This window comes from Chenopodium album, chromosome 7 (assembly GCF_948465745.1).
Source record: "Chenopodium album chromosome 7, dcCheAlbu1.1, whole genome shotgun sequence".
Lineage (NCBI taxonomy): Eukaryota > Viridiplantae > Streptophyta > Magnoliopsida > Caryophyllales > Amaranthaceae > Chenopodium > Chenopodium album.
In genome coordinates, this window is record NC_137840.1 from 78187086 (window position 1) to 78211309 (window position 24224).

Consider the following 24224-nt stretch of genomic DNA (forward strand, 5'->3'; position numbering starts at 1 on the left):
CTACTTTGCACGAATGGTAAGTTATCTCTTCTATGACTCTCTTTATTGAATTTTGTTAAGGTCTGAGAGACTGATAGTATGTAAGGTACCATGAAATTTGTAACTATACCTTAGGTTATGCCAGAAGCTAATTGTCCAAGACCTTTTTGAACTCCTAGCAATCGCTTAACTCCTAGCAACATAACTTTCAGAACATTATACAATAGCTTGTAAGCTCATACATGAATGAGTTGGTGCCCAAAGTGAAATTTAGATTCCGAAATCAACACAAATTTTTTTTTTTTTTAAATCTGCGTCGTGATTACAAGCTCACATCTTCATTTATTATAAGAAATCATTATTGGTACACATATGTTCGCGTTCTATTTTGCACCAAAGATAACTACAATTTTTTCGTTTGATAGAGAGTAAAATTTTCAACCATATACAGTGTTGTATTTAATTAAGGCAGCATAAGAACAAGTAAAGAAAGTCATACACTTTTCTCATCTCTCCTACACGAGAAAAGTGTATGAATGTGAGTAGGAGAAGACAATAAATTTAAAAATTGAATAATTGAAAAGAGATTCAATCATTTAAGCCTAAGATAAATTATCTTAAAAACAAATTGAATTTACAAACATTATAGATAACAATAATGTTAAAAGACAAAGAGAAAGAGAACAAATGATGTTCGATTGCATAAGCTGTCCATATTCAATCTACATGAGCTTTCCTTGTTCGTCTTCTAACAAGCTTTGTTTCATTCTTTTGTCGATTTACTTCATTATTCCTATTTTATTCTTTCAATTATCCTTTTTTTTGTTTGCCACTTTACTTTTTGTTGGTGCCTTGGTGTACTATTGTAACAGAATACATCGCAATACTTCAATTTTTTTATTTTTTTTAGCTTCATTACATATTTTTATGCTTAATTAGCATACGCGTGTGCCGTCATAGTCGACTAAGCAAACGCTAAACAATAGCTAGCTGTATGAATGTAATGAACATCCAAATGTTTTGTTTGGGCCAATGATCTTAATTAACAGCTACATACTGTGTGGTTTTAAATAAACAAAAAGTCGACTAATAAATAGTATTAAAATTATGTTTATTTTAGAGGTGATCATGAACCGGTCAAAACTAGTGTATGTCAAACTTAACTTTGGGCCACGAGATATATAGGTAAATGATCTACTGACCAAGCCTAATTGATTTCTTGAAGGGTACATGTATAAATTTGCGAGTTCTTAGAAGGTCTAGACTCTGAACATACATTATTCATTTCCTTAAAATAAAGGTTGTAGACTTGAATACATAAAATTAACTTTAGAAAAAGATAATTGAAAGGTAGAAGTATGTAGGAGCATCATATGTTGACATACTACGAAAAAAGCATGTCACATTATCCCTCGAGACACATAAATTCATAAGAATGGTTGATCATATAATATAATATTCAAACTCATGCATTTAATTGGTAGTATATTTAATTTACTATAATTTATACCTTATGGTTGTTATTTATTACAATTAACCCTACAAATATGCGTTATTAGAATGAAATGGTATAAATAAATCTAACCTAATGTAGTAGGGGATGCCCTAGGGTGACAAAAGAGGCCGACAAACACAGCATTACTGTTTGATACTCAATAAATAACCATTGACAGTATCTTAACAACTAATTATCACTTTATTTTGCATTTAATCACTCCATCTGTGTTTCTCAGGTGGAATCTAATGTGGTTGAATCATCCCATTATCTCTACATTCATTGTCTTTTCACTTTATTTTTTATTCAATTCATCATGCTAATGTATTTGAGTGTCACTATTTTTAGAGTGTCCCTAATATAATAAGGTAGAAATCCACGTCTTATATTAAGGTTGAAAGTTACAATCTGATACTTAACTCCTTAACACTACGAGAAGTTTAGAAATCCACGTCTTATATTAAGGTTGAAAGTTACAATCTGATCCTTAACTCCTTAACACTACGAGAAGTTTAGCATGGCTATAAACTAAAACATAGCATGGTATAACAACAATTATAGTAGTATAAAAAAGATGGAAATAATAATCAACTTGGTATATATATAGATCTAGATTCTTCAAGCCAATAAATGTAAATAAGGTAGAAATTGGAGAACAACATGCATATAAATTACGTCAAAGTTTAAAACCCCAATAAATTAAACATGTAATTAGAGTAAGTGATGAGCAGTTGTAATTAATAGTTGGTCTTAGAAAAATGAAGCAATAATAAAAAATAAAAAAAGAAATAAAGAAGAAGAAAGGAGGAAAGAGGCATGTGAAGAAGGTCGGGGAAGATGTGAACATATCTGAAATCAAAATAACACCGGCGTACTTTTGCATGTGCATTGTTCCACCAACCATGTATATGGCCTTTACATTTCGCAACCACTAAAACTTACTACAATACAATGCAACCAACTCTCTTTTTTCTTTTAATTGGTTTCCTACTTTTTTCTTCCAAACTCGTTTACTTTATATAATCTATAGTTTTCCAATTTTATCAACGTAACATGAATTTCGTACGTAGCTACCTTAGTGAAATATTGATTATATCTTAAAGAAACGGCAATCCAATGATAATGTATGTGTTGAATTAAGACTCGTAAATCGTAATATTATGCTTGCTTATATACATTGATTCATGTATAGCACATACTGTAGAAGTATAGACTATATGTACAATACTATGAGTTTGATTGTAGTAAATGTCTCATAGAAGAATTCAAATATTCAATTGGTATTCTATGAAAGCATTTAGTAATATTATCTTACAATGATGTATAGACCACAATTCTGTTATTGTCTCAAAATATTTGACTGAACTTCAAATATAGCAAGCTAAAAATTATATTGTTTCCATATTACGACTCATCATGCTGAGATCATGCATGCTTTGATAGCTAGAGATGGTCAATAAGATGTTAATTAATAAAAACTACATTGGTTAAATAAAAATAGTGAAATAATTGCGTATAATAAGTCAATTTTTTGTTTTAAAAAAATAAATAGAATAAGATATGATTGAGACAGAATTAATAACGTTTAGATCGATTGATGCATCTAATATCATTACTCATGCATCGTTATATTCATCACTAACAAAGTAACAAGGAGTTAAGGTAATAATTGGGGACTACACTTTTTTATTTTTCACCTTTTGGGACCTTAAATTTTTTCTTTCACCCTTTGAGACCCGTGGTTAATAATCATCCAATTTAACCCAACTTAAAAAATTAACTAACCTAACTAAGCATTAAAACCTAGTTATCATGTTTTTATTATCCCTAATTGACGCCTAGCATGATGCATATTAAATGCCGAAAAAAAAAACTAAACCAGCTTCTTAACACAGGTCTTAAATGGCAAAGTTTTGAAGCTGTTTTCCATTCATCATTTTAATTAACAAATTATAGAACATCTTTAATCAAGTTGAGCAATCTTCAAACAATTCATTTAAAAATACAATAAAGTTATTTAAAAACTTGTTTGCTCCTCACAACTCCCACAGGGCTTCAAAGTTCAAACTAGAAAATAAAAATTTGGAGCACGTAATCAAAGCACATATCAACTCTCACATCCTTGCTAATTAGAGTAAAAAAAAATTGTTCAATAATTTCAAACCAAAATAAGTTGAAATGAAACCTTATTTATTTTATTTTTTGAGGTAAACACGCATTATTTTTTGGGGATGCTCTAACAAAAAATTTCTTTTGCAAATTAATTAGAACTTAAAACAATTAATGGGCACCACCACTTAACCATAGTTAAATTTATCCAACTAAAATTCTTTCTTAGGTCCCAAAAGGTGAAGGAAAAAAGTACAGGTCTCAAAAGGTGAAAAATAAGAAAGTTTAATCCCCAATTATTACCTTAACTCAAGTAACAAGCTATTATAGATTAATAACTATTTAACTATTAAGGGATTGGATGCACTCCCTTAAACTTCAGTTTTTGGAGGCAAAGGATGAAGGCCAGTTGGATTAGGTATGGGGATTGCCCTACCCCCACCATGTACAGGAAAGTAAAGCAAAGGCAGCTGCGGAATGAAATTCTATCTCTGAGGGATGATGATGGCTCTTGGGTTGAGGGGCAGAAGGAAGTGGAGGAGGTTATTCTATCCTCTATTACGGAAGTCTACAACCCGGCTCCTGTTAACAATCATGGGGAAAATATTGATCTGTTATTGAGGCAACTTGACATCCCTGTTCTCTCTGTCAATGATCGCAATTGGCTTGATAGGGGGTTCTCTGAAGGGGAAATCAAAAAGGCAATGTTAAACATGCATTGCTCTAAGTCTCCCGGGCCGGATGGGTATACGGTTGATTTCTTCAAAGCTTACTGGGAGGAGGTTGGGGAGCTGGTGGTAAATAGTGTCAAGCAATTTCTGAGAACAGGGAACATGCTCAAAGAATGGAACCAGTCTCTCCTGGTGCTGATTCCAAAGGTAAAGGTGCCAGAGCTCGCCAATAAGTTTAGGCCTATCAGTTTGTGCAATACGGTCTACAAGTGTATATCTAAGTGCCTGGTCAATAGGCTAAAGCCGATTCTACCGGGTCTGATTACAGAAAACCAACATGCCTTCATCCCAGGAAGATATATGGAGGATAATATTCTCCTGAGCCATGAGCTAATACATCTAATAAATTCGAGGAAAGGTTCAAATTTTACAGCAGTAAAGATCGATATGTCGAAAGCTTATGATAGGGTGGATTGGCTTTTTCTCCTTAAAGTGCTGCAGGCGTATGGGTTTTCGAGTCACTGGATAAGGATGATATCTCAGTGTATTTCTACGGTCAGTTACAAAGCGGTCATAAATAGGAACACGACAGAACACTTTGCTCCAAAGTGTGGGCTGAGGCAAGGAGATCCCTTGTCTCCGTACCTTTTCATATTCTGTATGGATATTTTATCAAGGATGCTGACTTTGGGGGAAGACATAAACCAGTTTCAGGGTCTGAAAGTTTCTAGGAGGTCACCCTCGATCTCGCACCTCTTCTTTGCTGATGATGCTATGCTTTTCTTCAAGGCAAATGAAGAAGCTTGTTTGGGTATTTCAGATATTCTCAAACGGTTTGGTAAAGCTTCAGGGCAACAGTTAAGTCTTCAGAAGTCCTTCCTTAAGTTCTCTCCTGGTCTTGATGAAGACAGGAAGCTAGTAGTGAAACAGCTTCTGTCCATGCCCGAAATTGGTAATATGGGGAATCACCTGGGAGCACCAATTGATATAGGTCGGAAGAAGAGCCTATCCTTCCAATTTTTAGTTGATAAGGTAGTGGATAAAATCACTTATTGGGCGTCGTTACATCTCTCCCAACCAGCAAAGCTTATCCTTATCAACACGGTCCTGGTAAGTATGTCTGCTCATGTGATGAAATGTATGAAGCTACCTCAAAGCATTGTTAACAAAATTGACTCGTTGGTCGCCCGGTTTTGGTGGTCTAATAATGGGAGTAGAGGTTTGCATTGGGTGAAGAAGAGTGTAATCCAGCTTCCCAAAAGTATGGGAGGTTTGGGGATTAGGAGTACTTCAACTCTGAATGACGCCCTTCTGTTTAAACAGGCGACTAGAATGCATATGCATCCCCAACTTCTCCTTGCAAGAGTTTACAAGGGTTTCCATCCAGATGGAATCTGTAGCATTATCGATTCCTATGTCAGGAAAGGGAACACATCTATGGGTAGGTCTAGTGTTCAAAAGGTCAGTCAAGTTTTCAAGGAGGGTTTTGCTTGGAAGGTTGGTAATGGCGAGAACATCAAGGCTATCAGCATGTCGTGGGTAAGAGGGGAAGTCCCTTTAGCCAATTCAAGCCAAACTTGGAGGGCAGCTTTAGATTGGAAGGTGAGTGATTTTATTGACAGGGATACCATGTCTTGGAATGCAGGTAAAGTAAGGGAGTGTTTTGAGTGGAATAGCGCGAAGTCAATCCTGGCTATGGAACTCCCGCATTCTAGGGAGGACGATTTCATCTACTGGAAGTATCACCCCTCGGGAAAGTATTCTGTGAAAACGGGGTACTACTATCTGTTGAAGGACTTGGGGCTAGATACGGCCAACTTCTTGGCTATGGATCAGGATTTTGTTAAAATTATCTGGAGAATGGAAATCCAGCAATGGAAAACTTTCTTGTGGCGACTCTTTCATGATGGTATTGCAGTCAAAGGTAATTTGGCTGGAAGAGGGATAGATGTTGAGACAATGTGTGATCACTGTGGGACGGAGGAGGAGGATAGCCAACATCTTTTTCGCTTCTGTATTCTGGCAATAGAGGTTTGGGAGGAGAGCTCCCTGTTTATTTGCCATGACTCTCCTGGGTTTATTTCTTTGAGAAGATGGATCCAGCACTATATCCTGCTTTTTTATAGCGAGGATGGTAAGCATAGTAACCGATGTGCTTTGTTTATAGCCACCTTATGGGGCATCTGGAAGGGCAGGAACGAAAGATGCTTTAAAGGTGCTAGGGGCACGATAGGTTTGGTCAGGGAACTCATAAACCAGGCCATGCAAGACCACGAGGTCTTTACCCAAAAGATTGTACGACAGGTAGGTTTGGAAGAGGCTGATAAGGATAGCCCAGCTATTCCTCCGGGGTTCAATTATGTGCAACTGGGAATGGTGAAGTCTGGTTTTGATGATTTCATTGTGGAAGCGGATGGATCCTGGGAAAAAAACACTTTGCGAGCTGGTATTGGGTGGGCAGTGAAACCCAACACTCAGGGCTATGGCTTGGAAGGAAGGGGAAAATATGGAGCAACCTCCTCAGTTATTCATTGTGAAGCTTGGGCTTGCCTAGAAGCAATGAAGTGGGCTAGAACTAAGGGTAAACAAAGCATTCTTCTATTGTCGGACTCTATTTCCTTGATTAACAACTTGCAGGATAAGAAGGGCCAAGAGATCTCGATCAATTGGGCGCTTAAAGAATTGAGGGAGGTAGGAGGCGGGTTCCATCGATGTACAATTTTAAAAGTTCATAGGGACCAGGTTCAAAGGGCTAATGACATTGCCAAGAAATGTCGGGTTACCCTTTCTAACCTGTGATTGTTCTTTGTTTTTTCCTTTGCTATTGTCAAAAAAAAAAAAAAAAAAAAAAAAAATAAACTACCTTTTTCCCTAATACAAAAGCTATATCCATCAAACCACACTGTATGTACAAATTAAAGTAAGATTATATTAATTGACCTAACAACATCTAATTCACAAAAGATAAGACAAAATAATGGACTTGTTAAGAGAGACTTACTAATACTGATAATCATTATCCTAAATCAATCAATTGGACGCACTTATTTGTTGTTGTTTAGATACAAACACATACTTTATGAAATTTGATTTGGTCCATATTATTGCTTATGAATCATTCAAGGCATAAATTAAACCCCTTATTTACTCTTGAACATTTTCATGACTTCCATCATTTTCAGAAAACTCAGTCACTAACACTAAACATATATATTCACCAAAAACAAGAAATAAATTTGAAATAAACGTGTAATTTGCTCCATACAGTCAACAATCAAGGCAAATATATATATCATTATCGTAGACTAACTAAAGTCGAAAAGGGTAGGTATTCACCTACTTTACGAAATTTTATCGCGTTATTTATTGATTACTCGTATGTATGAATAGGCAGCCAAGATTAGTGAGAAATGGCAAGACTTGCTAAAATTGACATATGATCTAACCCTTTTTTTTTCTCTCTTCTTCCCTTGATTTTCTCTCATACGTAATAGCCGTTTACTGTTTTTACTATTTAATATTTATGTTACACTGTTTTAAGAGATAGACATGACATCTTTTAATATTATTGTACTAAATTCAACTTCTATATTCAAACTAAGTCGCCTTTTTTCAATTAACGAGTTTAGTTATATATGCTTGATGATAAGGGTGAAAAAATACACCCTCCATAGTCTATAACATTTGATAAAATTAACAGGGAAAACAATTGTCACAAGGGCCGCTAAACTTCAAAGGTATGTAGCTAAGCTATATCATCACAAATTATTCAATAAAGATTTAAGAGCGATAATCTATGTTTAACTCGCGTGCCAATCATGGTTAAAACAATAACAATAATAATGATTTTCGATGTCTACTATTACAAGAATAATTATCCTTAGAAATATACTACGTAAATATAAATCAACATAAATTTTATTTAGATTTTTCTCATTTTAGCTTCATTGCAATAAAAAATATCAAATGTAATATATGTAATAAAAAGAAACGAAGATAGTAGTCCATAATTTTATTTTATTTTGTTATACCAATAAGCAATTCGTACTGAAACATACTTGTAATAAGATTGGAGTTTGGTGTTACATAATGACGCATGCCCCATGAAATCAAACACACAAAATTTAACGCTATGATTAAAATTTTGAAATAAGGTGGGCTTGGCATTCCATTACAATTTCCCAAAATCTTTGAATTTAAAAAAATTTGATCTAATTTTGATGGCATATAATTTAGCATAATAGTAGTAGTAGGCCAGTATATTAAATAATTTGTGATGGCATCATGCTGCAGGCCATGCGTACGTTCCCTGCAACAAAGAGAGCAGAGCAGTAAAATAAAAACACTACAAGTACATTATTAAAGTACCAGTAAAAAAATTGAATCTTTTTTCCAAGTATATGTAAAACAAATTTTACCTTTGCTGTTACACTTTTTAATTGTTTGTTTCAAGCATTAATGACAGGATTAAAATTTGATTGCTTCATGTCATGTTAATCTCCAGAAAAAAGAATTTTTAGGGGGATGCTACATTTTTACCATTTGCTTATTGCCACAAGTATTTGGCAGTCAGGCAAATTAATGCAGTCTCCAACGTCATGGTCCCTTAACTTTCAATTTTTTACCCGATATTTTTACTTTTACCGTGTCTGTTTAATTAGATCATGGATTAATTCTGTTTTTAATTTTCTTCAATTATATCATGGATTATGGGCCTTCATGGCTACTCTTTCATCATTTTGGATAATTAGTAACTTGGTGACGTGTCCAAAACATTCAAGAGATAGATTTTAGTAAAACTGACAAATTAGGGAGAAGAGAGAATGAATAGCCTCCTTATTATTCATCGATAGGTAGAGTATTTATACTCCGTACAAAACCTACGCTCATAAGATAGAAACAATATTCCTAAAGATATACTAACATAACCATAAAGATATATTCTCAAAATAATATCTTAACATAAATATCCTAAATATATTATTCTCTTAATGATATCTACGGAAAATATATCATATTTATATTTTCCGGTATCTCATATCTCTAACAAAAACATATATCACAAAAATAAAAATAAAAAGTTACTCGTACTTTATAAGATTAATAATTATTAGTCGGACAATCTTATAATCATTAATGTTTTAACAGGAACACGTTGAGATCTATCATTCAATAGACTTAAAATAGCTTATTGTTATATGGGGTGGAAACTAAGAACTACTCGAGTCATTTTTTGTTTTTTTTCATAAATTTTTGAAAAAGATGTAAAAGGACAAATGGGACAAATATTAAATAAGGAGGCAATCGACTAATCGTTATTCATTAATTAAAAAAAAAAATGGTTGATTACGATTTGAAAAATGAACGCGGTCAGAGAGTCAGCCCAATTAATTAACAGCAATGTAACAGTGGCCGTTAGAGATTAGCGAGATTGACTAATTCATTGTATTATTAAATTGGTTAACTTGTCTCCTCCCTATCAGCTGGCCCCCACTTTTCCATTCACTGTTTCACATCTAATTCACTCACCTTTACACCCTTTTTCTTCAAATCTCACCATTTTCACAATCTTTCCCATATTCTCTCTACCCTCTTTTTTTCCTTTCATTCTTCCTTTCTTGTTCATAGATTAGATTAGAGAAACATAAAATTTGACAAAAACTTCATCAATATATTGGATTATTGGTTTTTTCCAATTTGTTTGATAACATTCAAAAAAAAAAAAAAAAAAAAAAAACATTTTCAAGCATAATGAGAAACAAATACAACCAACACCAACAACTTGAACAAGAATATGAACAACATCACCATCAAAGGAGCAAGTTCTTGCCAATGTTATGCTCTTCATCAACCAAACAAGTCATTAAGCTTTCGCACCGGCGTAACGCCTCCACCTCTTCCTCCTCCTCCTCCACCGTTTCCGATGAACCTTTGTCTCCTAGAGTTGGGTGCATGGGCCAAGTGAAGAGGAACAACAAAGTGGTTGGATTTCCAAATATGAGTTTTGTTAGTGGTTTTAGTACTAGTAATACTAGTAGTCCCAATAACAACATGAAAAGTGATCAGATGAGCAGCAACTACAGCAGCAGCAATAGTATTGTCAAGTATCATAACCTTATAAGATTCTTCTCTACTAAAAGCCTCACTAGCAGCCCGAAAACCGCCATCGCCGCTGCTGCCGTGCCTAGGAAAGGGAATATCATTGCAGGAAGAAGTACTATGAATAGTAATAATATTAGTAATAATAGTATTAGGAGTAGAGGAACAAGGTTAAATACTAGAAGTGTAAGAGATGATCATGGTATTATAATATCTAGATCCAAGAATGAAGGGAATTGTAGTAATAAAAATAGTAATAATGAAAATGATAAGGGTTGTTTGGTAAATTTGGTAGAGTTGGATCCGCCATTGCCAGTAGTGAAGCAGAAGCAGCAGCAGGAGAAAAATAATGGCGAAAATGCAAGTTTGTGGAAGAGAAGATCAGGTGGAGCTCCATTGAAGGGTTTACAGCTTCAAGTTTCTCAACAGAGTTGTACTTTATTACTTCAGTCAACTACTGTATGACTTCTAAGAGAAACAAAAATTTGGATGGATATAAAGTTGTAAATGCAATAGTTGGTTGATTTTTTCCCTTTAATTTGAATAGGTTTTGCTCTTTTGCAATATATAGTTTTACCGAAAGTACTGATTCAAGTTTTTTTTTAGTAATGCAGTGCTCTTTAATTTGTATTTTTTATATTTCAAACATGCTATCAATTGTTATGAACTAGTAATGCAGATCTGCAAATCTGTTGGGAAATAGATTGCACAGGATAATTTTTCAGTATAGTAAATGTCAGTTGATAGGAACATAATCAGTGGAAAAAATGACTGATCTGACCTAAACTTTAGCATTTTGAAACAGTTTAATAGAGTGATGATATAATCTAAACTGAAAAAAAATAATTAAAAAAAAAAATGGAACTCGGGCAAACAGATTATATTGAATCTGAAAGCAATGCAACAGATGGATGGATTATCAGCAAAATACAATTTTACATACATTATTCGAACCTATATTACATGGGTCAGTAGTAAAACAACTAAGCTCGATTTCTAAGTTACTACTAGTTGAATTTTAATTGAACATTTACATTAGCTAGCTGACGAGGGGGGGCAATGAAGAGAAGCCATCAGCCTTGCTCCTTATAAGGAGTCCAGATCAGCTTGGAAACATCCACATCCAAACCACCGCGTCCAGCAGCTTTTAAATGACGATCCAAAACCTTTGGATCTGCACATATAACATGCTGCCCTTTGCGATATTGGATCAGCTCCAGACTCTGGAGAGTAGATAAAATATCCTCTGCTTTGATGGCTGTCATGTCACTGAGCTCCTGCAGAACAAGAAACCAAATGTTCGTCAGTCATCACAATTGAGCAGGAAAACAAAAGTGCAAAAGTTTTAGCCCAAATCACTAAAATAGGTACAGGGACCCTAAGAAGTTTCAAGTCTACAAAACAATGAAATAAAAAAAGGTTTTCATTCTACAAACCTTAATAGATATGTTTCCCTTGTGCTTCTTCAAGATATCCAGAAGAACACGTGTCCAGTATCCCCTGTAGCTCAACAGCCCCAGATCTGAGAGTGGCCTTTCAGGTGTGCCCACTTTACCTTCTTTCTTAGAAAGTTCATAAGCTGTTGCATCCACAGCTGATGTTAGCAACAAAGTGAAAAATGGCTATGCATACATTAGTAAAATGCCAAGTATAGATTCCCTATTGTGAATAAGACCGTAACAGCCCTTCCTGCATTGCAACTTTAGAAGCAATGAACTGGATATGGCTAAAAGAGCAAAAATTACTAGAGAAATTGATAAGGGCAGAGGCTTACAAAATGCAATAAGGAATTTGCCGTAGCCTTTCCTCTGGTAAGGAGGAAGAGTAAGAATACAAGCCAAATTATAAGATTCCTCTGAGTGTTTTTCCTACATAGTTAGCAAGTGAAGCCAAAGATAAGTTGTCAAACAAGTGAAGCCAGACTAGAGGGTCTCAAAAGAAGAAGCTTCCTAACAGTTACAAATAAAATAGCAAGGCATTACCTTCGAAAAATAGCCAACCATGTGACAACCTCGATCATCGCATTCACAGAGAACATAAAATAGAAAAAGGTCGACATCATAATAAAGCGTCTTGTGATCAAGAAATAACTTTGCCAAATAACAAAGATTCTGCCCATAAACCTTGTTTTTCTTGCCATCAATCTGTATAAAGCATCGAAATGATGTGAAAATCAGAACACAAGTTGTGTAGAAAGAATTAACATACTAAAATCTCACTCAACCAAAGTTCATAATCTCTTTAATTTCACTCTCCCTTACCCAAGAGAAGGAAACCAAAACAGGGAGATAAGGAGAGACTACAGAGGGGAGGGAGGGAGGGAGGGAGGGAGAGAGAGACAGACCTCAAACATTGACAAAGTTCCACTCCGGTAAATCTCATCGCCAGGGGGGTGCTTAAGATCACATTTTCTCTGCAACCAGAAATAAATTTATCAGACATTTAGAGCACAAGATCGATATTGCCAGAAAAAAAGGTCATATAAAAACATTAGGGAATGGCATTTAAGGGGAAATTTAACATTAATATTTTCACATGTATCTCTCAGATAACAGCAGCAAATTAGATACGAATTACTGATAAGTCCACGAATGAAAATGATTGTAAACAAACACGAGTAAATTGGAACCAAAAAAAAAAGTTGCAGAACCAAACCGATCATGAATTCAGAAACTAATGACTGACTGGTCAGTCATCAAACACATTCTACCTTGAATATCATGGTGACCATGACCTCGTAAAAGAAGCAAACAAAATTGACTATGGAGACAAAAGTACATAACTAAAGATGATTATATACAAACTCAGGTGGCACAGCCATGAACATATGGTCTTATATGATAAGTTAGAAAGACTTCCAAGCCAACAAACCATGATAACTGATCCAGGTAACATCTCCACTGTTGGTACTTGTAAGTAAGTTGCAGAAGATGGGAAACACGTAATACAAGAAAATTTCAACAATTCAGCAAATAACAAAAGAAAGCACAGATCAGAAGTCACCAGATGTACAATCATAATATATATAAAATAAATTCCCAATTATAAAAATAAACCCTTAAAATCGTTATACATTAACAAAAGAAACATCAGCCCAGCTCAACGTTTAAGTATACTTCCACCATTTTAGTAATTTTGCAACAATTGGATTTTGGCACTATTCATCACTCTTGCTTGACCACATATTATTATTCATATGTTAAGAAAAATGTCTTGTAGAGTCTTGCTATATTCGTCTCGTATTATACTTATAATATCAACTTTTATATAATTACAAATACAGATATTTAACATACAAAATGTGCTTTGGGATGCGTAATTTCATCCTTGTTACCATATTACTCGAACAGTGGAGGTATATGATTATATTGCCAATGACCTGGGTTTTTTTGGTTGGATGGGGACAAAAGGAAAAGAGCAAGCAAAAGTAACAATAGCAAAACAACACAGACACACAATCTATCCTCCAAAAAACCAGAACTATGTTGTTGTATACCTTCATTTATCTTTCCATACAGCCATACCCGTGTAAGGTCATGGGTTTAAATGCAAAATTATTAGACACCATATCGAAGGCTGACTCTTCTATTTAAATCAAAGTAAAATTAACAAACCAATTCCAATCCTGCAATCCCTTCTCTAGCGACATAAAAACCGAAAGTGAGTAGGAAAAAGCTTACCATGTGCCTCTGTAATTGTTCTTTATGCTTCATGAAATTGAGGCAGAATTCACAAAAGTACAGCTTCACGCAATCATTGTACTCCGGTGGAAAGGGAGAGAAGTACCAAGTCTCAATCTCATATCTACCAAGTTCAATAGTTGCTATATTTTTTACTTTTGTAAATTCCTCATGCTCGCGTAAACTTGCCGCATCAAGCTCCTCATGACCCTGAACATCAAGTATTGAAAGCCTCATAAGCACAACATACCTTGAGCAGAAAATATTCAAAATTTCAAACCCAGGCATGAGAGCTGACATCTAAATCACTAGGAAAAAAATCCTTATTATGGCAAACAATTCATCCTAAACTCCACTGACCAATGGTGGAGATCAAAAAAAATTCTGAATACATGTCACCATAACTAATGATACTACTAACTGCTCAAGATTTTATATGCTGAGCTGGTAAAATTCAATTCCTCCAAACAATTCTAACACTCACTGGCTAGTATCAAGTACAGACTTATACAGGACAGGCCATCAAAGCACAGTATTTACATGTAGATTTAAGTCCAGTCTCTACAACAACTTCATCACGTTGTTATGTTTTAGGTTATCCCATAAACATAGTGAGACAAATCACACACTATATAAACTACATAGTAAGATAAATCGCATACTATATAAACTAAACCCAACAGATATCCTTAATGTTGACAAGCACGGAGATGAAAAGTCTGAAGGATATTGCATGCAGCATCACATCGTATGTAAAATGTAGTACACGCGAGGGGGCCTTGACGTAACTATGTGGTTCTAAAAGAAAATAGGAAGAAACCAAAAGAGCAATTTGTATGGGATAGCTATAATGATGCAAGAAAACTGGAAAGTACAATGTAGATTTTAATCATAAAGTCCAACTAACAAGTCGCTAAGACAAGCAACAATGTAACTAATTTTGATGAACGAAAATAGCAACAAAATAATTTTATCAGCATATATATACGGAGGGACCCATCTGTAATGTTTTCAAACAAATTTAAGTGGCAGATAATTTAAACTTCAAACACAGACGCCCATGTTCAGGACTAAAAGGCTCAATTTGATTACTATGGGTTGACCACGACTGTGGTAACAAGCAAAGCCATCAAACGTCAGTTCAGATTGAAACACAGTCCCCTTGTGGTTCTCCATGGCCACCGATTTGACAGTATGGAACAGCCCTCAAAACACCACCTACTGATCCAAGAACATCCCAAAAGCCAAGACATCTTACTAAGTCTAGCCATTAAAGTAAGATGTAACTCAGCACAAACTGATAAAGCCTTGGTTGTAACCAAATAAAATAGTTCCCCCACCGCACCCCAAGTAAAACCCAACTTGATAGGGAAACTCCCAAATTAGTAAATGTAATATATAGCATGACACAATTATATGCTTTTCCTAACATACAATCTTAAGATTTAAATGAACTTCACATTTCATTCAAGATTCAAGGCAATGGTAAGTTTAACAGATATACAAACGTCATAATAAAACAGAAAAAAATGAGGAAAATATAAACAAACCAAGTTCACCTATCACTAATCCCTCTAGGTTGCCTATTTTTACATAGACATAAGATATCAATATATCATTGCAACAGAGAGCACAAAGTTTGCACATCAAAGCAGCAGTATTTGCAGATATATGGACATGAAAAGAGTTAGAACAATGTTGATGCACTTCAGTCATGTTCATATCCTCACTAAGTTCAACTTCTCCATCGTAATCATATGTGAACAAGACAATCCTACTAACCATAGATAACATGAAAAATTCAGCAGATACAGTAATCAAACATACCTCCACATGGATCTCATCAATTTTACGTTTCTGATGGCGAGTCATCTTCAAGCTTGTAACCTAGGAGAAACCCTTTGTTAAAACATCCACTCAACATGTTAAAAGGGGAGGGTAGGCAATAGATTCCAAGCCAAAATATATTACATGTGATAAAAAGAACATTTTAGAGAAAGAAGAACAATAAAAGGGGAAAAAACCAAGGAGGAGAAAGGACAAGAATAGCAGGTATATAGATACAGAAAATTCCGTGGAAAAACAAGGGGGCTTGCCAGGAAATAATCAGTTAAAGATGATATAACCCTTCATAGGACTAAAGAACATTAAGCAGAGATAGAGCTTATGCAAGGCTTAAGAAGCTTTAGGTAAGCAAATTTCATCATTCTATTACAGAAATAGTACATAAAAGCGGTATCCAACTAGACTTACCTTATCTTCTACCTTCTCATCAACAACAGCCTCCACTGAATCAAGATCAAGTTGATCAAGCTTAACCCACTCATCAAGCCTCCTGTTAACTGATAAGAATGACAAAAGACCATGCTATTAGCAACCTTCATCAAAGATAGACAGTATGATAATCGTGATGAAATGATCTCTGAAAGCAGTCAATTTCAAGCACATTCCATGTATTCTTGCTCCACAATATATTGCCAACACCCTACCCAACCACCACTCTATCCACCAAATCCTAAAAGAAAGTGCAAACTAAGTGCTGCTTGGAGCTTGGTTAGAAGTGACATAATCAGGAATCAGCTTATTTTCCTTAGTGCTTCGCACTCTTTATGCAGTCCCTAACAACATTCCCCAGCCCACCCATCCAATGAATTCCAACTCCTCCCCCTTGCTCACAACACCAACACAAAGCCAATTCCACATCTAAGATAGCTTTGATGTTTCCTTCATTAAGCCAGGTTTACTAGTCAATAGATTTTAAGCCACAAACAGGGCAGTTTACTTGCTTACTTATGGACCCCTGTTCACGAAGAGCAGCCACTCAGCTCTCTTTTTGAGTTTTCGGTTACCTAGCGTAAATAGGATATTGTGCAGACGAGCTGGTTAGCCTTTTTATAAAAATTGTGTTACCTCAAAACCAGAAGCAAATCCCTTCGTTTGCAACTTTCTAATAATTCCCAAAACCACTAGCTCCAATTCCCCTTATCCGGTCATTCCATAAGCCACTGAACACCCAAAAGCGCCTAGCCACAGTTCATAATCAGCCCAGCCCCCCCTCCCCCAAACAGATGCCAACATACTCATCCCCTTCATCAACAAAAGCAAAGGCCTTGATCCCTCATAGTCTCTCACACCAAAAACAACACAACCTAAACTCCTCTCAGTCTCTCACAACAAAAACAATCACCTTAAATGTCTCCAAGACAAAACTACAATGCAACCCTCCTCCCTCCACCTGCCCCAAACTACAAACATACGGTCATGATCGGTCAAAAACTTGCCTACTAACCAAATAAAGGGAAGAGAAACAAATTCATGTCATTTGGTTTAAAGTTTGAACTTTAGGTCAAATTTATCCTCCAGTTTGCTACCAATGAACTTCAATCTCCATTCTTTGCCAATGTAAGCAAGGGAATAAGTCAACGGCAGATATGAGGGTTGAGGTGGGTGGCAAGTGACTGAGGATTGGTGAGAGGTGAAAAGGGGATATGGAAATAATAGTGAAGAATGAAGATGATTGTAAATAGAGAGTAAGGACGGACTATTCATTTATTTCACTTTCAATTAGAGGAAAAAAAAAAAAACAAGAAAACAAGACTCTGTACTTTTACATAATACAAAACGACCAAAATCCCTCTCTTAAATTCTTTCCCTTTTTAATGTTTCCATTGAGCTATCCAAAAAGGTTGTTAGCTGTGTTTATATCCAAGCGTTATAAACATAGATCCGGTCCATGGAAGGTTTATAAATGCTTCTCTGTTTGTAAATAACATATTTACCATTTCAAGATGTCATAAAGATTTGACACTTTTTCTAGGACATACACGTAATTATGATTCGTGATTTAAATGATTGGATTCCATGCCAATTTAAGCCAAGTTGCGCATACCTATCGATGATGAGTAGAAACATGACATCTATTTCCTGGTGAAAGGAGATTCATTTTTTTTACTTTTTTCTTTTTTTTGGGCAGATACTATGAGCGATTACAAATTCATAATTGTATTTCCACTACAAACACGCACACTAGCTTCTTCCTATACAAGAGTTAAAGATACAAGCAAAATAATTAAGAGAATAATCCATATAAGTCACATTAATCAATTTCAATTCAGCAGTCCAATACATAGTTTCATTCAAATTCGCATTCAGAATATAGTCTACGATATTCTTAAGCTAAACAACGAATCAACAAAAAATAAGCAGCTTCATTTAAAAAAAATTGTATACTCAAATAACTACAAGATTCAGCACCAAACCAAACAAACCTCAATTGTCATGAAAATTAAACATTCAAAGAACAATCAACTATCATCGAACACTAATTTCAACCACAATCAACAAATTAACGCCCAAAAATTAAATTAAAATAAAAAATCCAAAAGCAAATGAGAGAGAAATCATACATTCAGTATAATGAACATAGTACTCGTAATCATTAGGACCACCGGAAGAAACTTTCCGGCGCTCAATGACCTTGACAGGATGGTATTTGGAGTCGCGCCAACGGCACATGACGCGAGTGCCGACCTCCAAAGGAAGCACTCCAACCTTCCTTCTCTTCAAACCTTCGTTTCCCGGTGGACTTCCGACGTCTTCGTTGGCTGCCGGAGAAAGCTCCGACCGAACGTCGGCGGTGGATTGCTGATTATCGTCGACATCGTCGTGAATTAGGGTTTTGCCGCCTTGTGCATTTGAGGGTGGATCTAAGGACCCCATTTTCTTTTTCCTCTTTCAGTCAAGGCTCGAATAAACGGTTTATCGCTCTAAAATTTGTCGGGGTAGTTATTTTAATGGATTTTTTTAATTTTTGTAATTACAATTTTAATGGATTTATAAGGAAAATGCTATACATAGCCTAAGGGCTACATATAAGCATTTAATTTACTCCTGAAAATTGTTTAAATTTAGAAAATCATGACAAAAACACACTAATTACACCGATTTGCGCGTGTTTTTGTCATGAATTCCTAACTTTATACATTTTCCAAGAGTAAATTCAATGCTTATATATAGCCCTAAGGGCTATGTATAGCATTACCCTTTTTATAATTACTCCTTGAAAAAATAATTTTTTTTAATATATGGGTCAAATTGGAATAGAAACATCATAAGGGTTTTTACAGAAATGTAAAACTGATGTGGAATTTCTTAATTCGATTGTATTTGAATGCAAATTCAAGTATAAATTAACGGACTAGGCTCGCAATAAATATCCAAATACAAGTACGGAATAATACATATTCATTCTTCTTATGTTAGAACATGGTGTTTTGGTGACTAATGAGCTCGCTAGCTTGATATGATGTCCTATACCTAACGCGAATTAATTCCATTTTGAGGGAGGGGTGGATGAGATTTGAACTCGTAACTTCTATGTCACGTTGGCTCTGATACCTTGTTAGTGGACCGATTCAACCAAAAGTTTAGACTAATAGTTGAATCATATGAATATCTTTTATTCCTTATCAATAACCTACGGATAAACCTCTTATGCTATAACTGGTCAAACAATAGTCAAAGCATGCTTAGGATGAGACCCGCGCCCATTTATACTGATCGATCCATTTTTGTTACACGAGTAATTTCTTACCCTTACCCTGTGTCATGTGATGAGTTCGGTTCCGGATTTGAAGGTGAGGAAGAGAAAAACCAACGAAAACTACAAAAATGACCGTTCTTTTCAGTTTTCTCTCTTCCCTTCCCCAACTTCCTTTCCTCTGAATCCGCCATTGCCGTCAATTTCTGAGTTCATTAACCCAAATAATCCACCATCAATTCGCGACTTGTAATCAGATCAATGAGGCAGATGGGAATAACTTATGATGGATGGAGATGTGGGCGAGCCTGTAGAAAGGGTGGAAGATGATGCCCTGCAATAACCAAGTGTGTTACCGACTTGCAACTTTAGTATTAGGTTGTTGGCTTGTTGCTATCTGTTGGACCCCACTGCACCTTGAAGAGGCATCAAAGCAGATGTGGAATAGATGATCTATTGAGACTATTGAAGTTTGTTGGGTCTTCATTTTTGCTTGTGCATTGTTTCTTTAGCGAATATGGATTTTAAACAGTTGAACTTGCTTCCCTCCAATGCCATGGTATTTGGCATGTTCCCTGGTCTTCTGCCATTAGAAAACCTCTGAAATACATTGAATGTGTGGGCGTATCACATCTTCACCCCCAAGGAGAGTGATTCGTGGTATTAATGACCCACTTCTAAATGGTAGCATCAGTGATAGTGGAGCCTCAAAAGGAAGAAAGCAGAAGAACCATTTAAAAATCAGGTTATGCAGGTGAAAGTGGTGGTGAGAGCAGCAGTGATCAAAGCTACAGGGGATACATGATCCATGGTCATTGGTCATCAAAATGTAGTTAAGTAAGAACTTTCGAACTTTAAAGAATGCACAAGAGGATGTTGATTATCATGTGTAAAGCGTCACAAATTTGCACTGTGCTTGCTGTCCGTGATTTGTGCTCCATTTTCCATCTTGTTAACTTAGTCAGGGACGGGAAGCAACGTTGGAGATAAGTCTACATGATGGTTGATTCACCAGTACATTCTTGTGGCGGAGCCCTGGCCATGGCCAATGTATTACAGTGATATTACAATACTGCATTAGATACTAGCTTCTCTTTTTGTTCCCTTTCTCCTGCTGTGTTTTGGAGGTGTGTGAACAGTATGATGTATAGAGCTTCCATAAAACTTTTGGGTACAGAATTTGGCACATTTGAATCACAGTGCCTCAAATACCTGACATTTGACTCTAATATGTTTTGTATATTGCCCAATTGAACTTTCATAAGGCAACTTAAAGCCAACATGCATGAGCTTTTGCTTGTATAAATTAGCTTTGCTGGGTAACAAACTATTCGGCTTCTAGAAAAAACTTGCCCATGCTGCATTGATACTAACTACTGATTAGCAAATTTTTGTAAGTAATATAATGGGTTTGATTGGGATTCATTGTTAATAAACGTATGATTTATTGGCTTCTAGGTTGGTTCAAGTCAGGCAAGATCAAGCACTATGTTATTTCGTGAACAATTCAAATTTAGGTCAGATAATACAGACCAATTGATAGTGAGTCATTTATAACAAGTCGAATATGCATGTTCCTTCACTATCATACTCCATACTTTCCTATGGCAGCGCTTGTAATATGCTATTATGCCCATCACTTTTTGTTACTCCGTAATAGAAATGAGAATCCTTCAGCATGAATCAATAGAAAGAGTTGCACAGTAGCTCAAAATGAGGTATGAGGTACACAAAAGTGGGACAGATGTCTCAAGTGAAACCATCATCTATGAATATTAAACTATTCAAGAAAAATGAAAAAACTTTCAGAACGTAGAGAACAAATAAGCTAGATATTGCCATTCTGAAATCAGATTACATCTAGGGTTCAGGTGTATACTCAGATACAAAACAGAAATTTCAGCCTGAACACCAAAATCCTCATATAATTACACTGATGCAGCAAGACTCTGAGCGTTGACTAGTTGGACCTGCTATCCAACAGATTTTTACCTTCGCACTGGTGGCACAACTCCCCTGCCAGCAGTACCACGGCCAGTAGCCTGTGCCTACAAAAGAAAAGATGACCAGACATGTTAGCATATGGAAACATTGGGGGGAAAAAAGAGAGGCAACAACAATAGAATCTTACCTTTGCCCGCATTGCTACAGCACGACCACGACCAACTCCAAGTGATGTGCTCTTGCCCTGTGAGAAATTTTAAGGGAAAATCAATTATGTGATATAGTATTGAAGACATTACTAAGATTAAAGGAGAGTGACAGACTAGAATTAGCTAAAAACCTTAATTCTGGCATCTAGACGTTTAAACATTGGAGCATTCTTCAGCATATCTGGTATAATCATAAACCTGAAAGAATTTCCAGATCACGATTAGCCTCACAATATAAAATACACAACCTTAGGGGGGATAATTATGACGAATATTAACCTGACTCTGCTGCCTCGAATGAATACATGCTCAAGTTGGGAGACCTTTCCATCCTACAGATGAAACGACAAATATCAATGATAGAAAGAAGAAATTCCATGATTCAACAGCCAATCCTTCACATAAAAACAATTCCAAATGGGAATAAACATTCTAAAACAAGTGGCATGAGAATAACATATTTCAGCACCATTTCCAACTAAAATAGGGAACCAATAAATAATTAGCATAGAGATTATACCTTAATTCATTAAAACCTATGGAAGTAATTAGCATGCCCTAATACTAATTCCCATCCTTAGCTATTAAAAAATACAGAAAATCCTATTCGTACCAGCTCACACATCTATAATAAGCCACTTTCTCACCAATAAATAACCAAGTCATAAAAATCCTAATCACAGTTTTTCAAGTGACCAAGTTATTGGGCATAGACACTTCAGAGCCCCCCCCCCCCCCCCCGGGCCCCGTTTCTTTAAGTAAGCACCATGCTCCTTTCATCAATTTCAAGTCTACAAAATATATTACTCACACGAACCCCAGATAAAGCAATCCCATTGGCCCTCCCCACCACCCTAGAACTAGACTTGGAAATTGAACGACCAAAATAGACCCAGACTGAATAACCCAAATGCAACCTTTGCAAATAACTACCTACAACTTCAAATGCCAGTTTTTGGTCCTTGATTATCTTGCTAGAGACATTGACTACCAAAGAAATAATCAATTAAAAACGATCCTAGCAAGTAGTAAACATCAGGCACAACTCAAATTTTTAGCAGGAAAATTCATCAGCCCTGATAGGCCTTGGTCTACAAATTCCTGGTAGGAAATTTGAAATCTAGAATATAACTTCATAATAATCAAGCCACAATAGGCCTTGGTCTATACAATCACAAGAAAGTCCATAATCATTTTTTCATGGCCAATTTTTCCAAAATTCTCAATGTACTGCCTACAACCTACAGCTCAACGTCCTTTAACTCATCTATGCACCTATTAGGATAACCTCTCCAAACCTTCCCCTATCCCAATTGCTAAGCAGCTACGCCCAACTGTTATGATCCTGCATTCATTACACAAGCCTATCAACCAGATCATGACATATTTTCTTAATCCTACGAATAAAAAAACCCTCATCAGTGACAGAGATAAAGTGGGAGTCCTAAAATAGTTCTTTGATAACCCAATAAACCACTACAATTAGCAACCTTAGGATCATATTCATACGCATATTATACCCTCCCATTCTTGAACACTTCCAAGTTTCCTCTTAAGCGTCTTGAATGTTAACCCTGCAACCATTTCCTACCCAAAAGAAAGCTTCATTCTTAACATTAAAAGAGCTGGTGACATTGACTACCGGAAGGAGTGATCAGAACCAAAGTTCCAAAGAAATCAATTGGCGAACTCTTATTCTAAGCAGAAATTACCAGAGTAAAATACCAGCCACAGTAGACCTCGTTCCACGGAACAACTAACACAGTCATGATTCAGTCTCCAGTCTCTAAACTTCCTTGATTTACTGATTATAGCTTCCAAGTCATTTCACTTTCCTTTTCATCTAATTAAAACCCTTAATATAGAAAATTCTAAGGCCAAATTTAATCAATCACCTTAGCATGCACTACACACAATTATCACTCAAATCACATTAGAACCATAATAATGGAGGTACAAAATAAAACTAATTTCAACTTAATTCTCTCACATTATCAATATTTCTTTGAACTCAAGTACAAACTCTCAATTCATATGAAAATCAATTATATTTCAAAACCATCATCAAGCATAACATTATAATCAAATTCCAAAACCATAAAAACATATGAAATTAAAACATCAATGAACCCTACTATCAAAGACAAACAAATTAATCCCAGCAATTATAAAAAGCCCTAAAAAAAGGAAAACCTAGGAGAGAGAAAATGAAGTACCCTAGCAGTGAAAGTAATGGTATCAAGTTGACAGTTCCAGTTATCTTCACACTCAATCATGGTACCTCGATAAAGTTCACCGCTTTTGAGCTCAACAGTAACCACATGACCTGTGGATTCGTGCATCAATTTCACCGGAATTCCTAAGCTTCTACTCATCTTTCGTCTTCTTCTTCCTCTTCTTCTTAATCTGCGAATATTTTCTGGACGCCAAAACCCTAATTTAGTCCCTAAATGGTTTGTTAGCGGGAGTTTTTTTTTTTTTTTTTTTTTTTAATAGAAA

At 35.7% G+C, this 24224-nt stretch overlaps 2 protein-coding genes across 2 annotated transcripts; both read right to left on the bottom strand.

The window, feature by feature from the left end:
* Positions 1–11230: 11230 nt before the first annotated feature.
* LOC145639789 (histone acetyltransferase of the MYST family 1-like) lies at positions 11231–18803 on the bottom strand. Its single transcript, XM_081691116.1, has 9 exons — positions 18440–18803; positions 16287–16375; positions 15861–15920; positions 14034–14243; positions 12698–12766; positions 12336–12497; positions 12128–12221; positions 11790–11932; positions 11231–11630 (listed from the first exon to the last, which is right to left on the bottom strand). Exons 1-9 carry the CDS (start codon positions 18750–18752, stop codon positions 11427–11429), a joined length of 1344 nt encoding a protein of 447 aa, XP_081547242.1. The 5' UTR covers positions 18753–18803; the 3' UTR covers positions 11231–11426.
* Positions 18804–21387: 2584 nt separating this feature from the next.
* Positions 21388–24224, bottom strand: LOC145638718 (small nuclear ribonucleoprotein SmD3b-like). The gene is made up of 5 exons (XM_081689715.1): positions 23942–24224; positions 22005–22057; positions 21857–21923; positions 21704–21760; positions 21388–21620 (listed from the first exon to the last, which is right to left on the bottom strand). Exons 1-5 carry the CDS (start codon positions 24098–24100, stop codon positions 21561–21563), a joined length of 396 nt encoding a protein of 131 aa, XP_081545841.1. The 5' UTR covers positions 24101–24224; the 3' UTR covers positions 21388–21560.

Bases quoted from the DNA above. Each gene is read 5' to 3' on its own strand.
- LOC145639789 (XM_081691116.1), bottom strand. From the start codon at position 18,752: ATGGGGTCCTTAGATCCACCCTCAAATGCACAAGGCGGCAAAACCCTA. The intron at 16,376-18,439 runs GTATGATTTCTC...CATTCTTATCAG, and splicing joins CTATGTTCATTATACTGAAT to TTAACAGGAGGCTTGATGAG. The intron at 12,222-12,335 runs GTAATGCCTTGC...CTAACTATGTAG, and splicing joins TGGTTGGCTATTTTTCGAAG to GAAAAACACTCAGAGGAATC.
- LOC145638718 (XM_081689715.1), bottom strand. From the start codon at position 24,100: ATGAGTAGAAGCTTAGGAATTCCGGTGAAATTGATGCACGAATCCACA. The intron at 22,058-23,941 runs GTACTTCATTTT...TTTCATCTGTAG, and splicing joins CCATTACTTTCACTGCTAGG to GATGGAAAGGTCTCCCAACT. The intron at 21,924-22,004 runs GTTAATATTCGT...AAATTCTTTCAG, and splicing joins ATTCGAGGCAGCAGAGTCAG to GTTTATGATTATACCAGATA.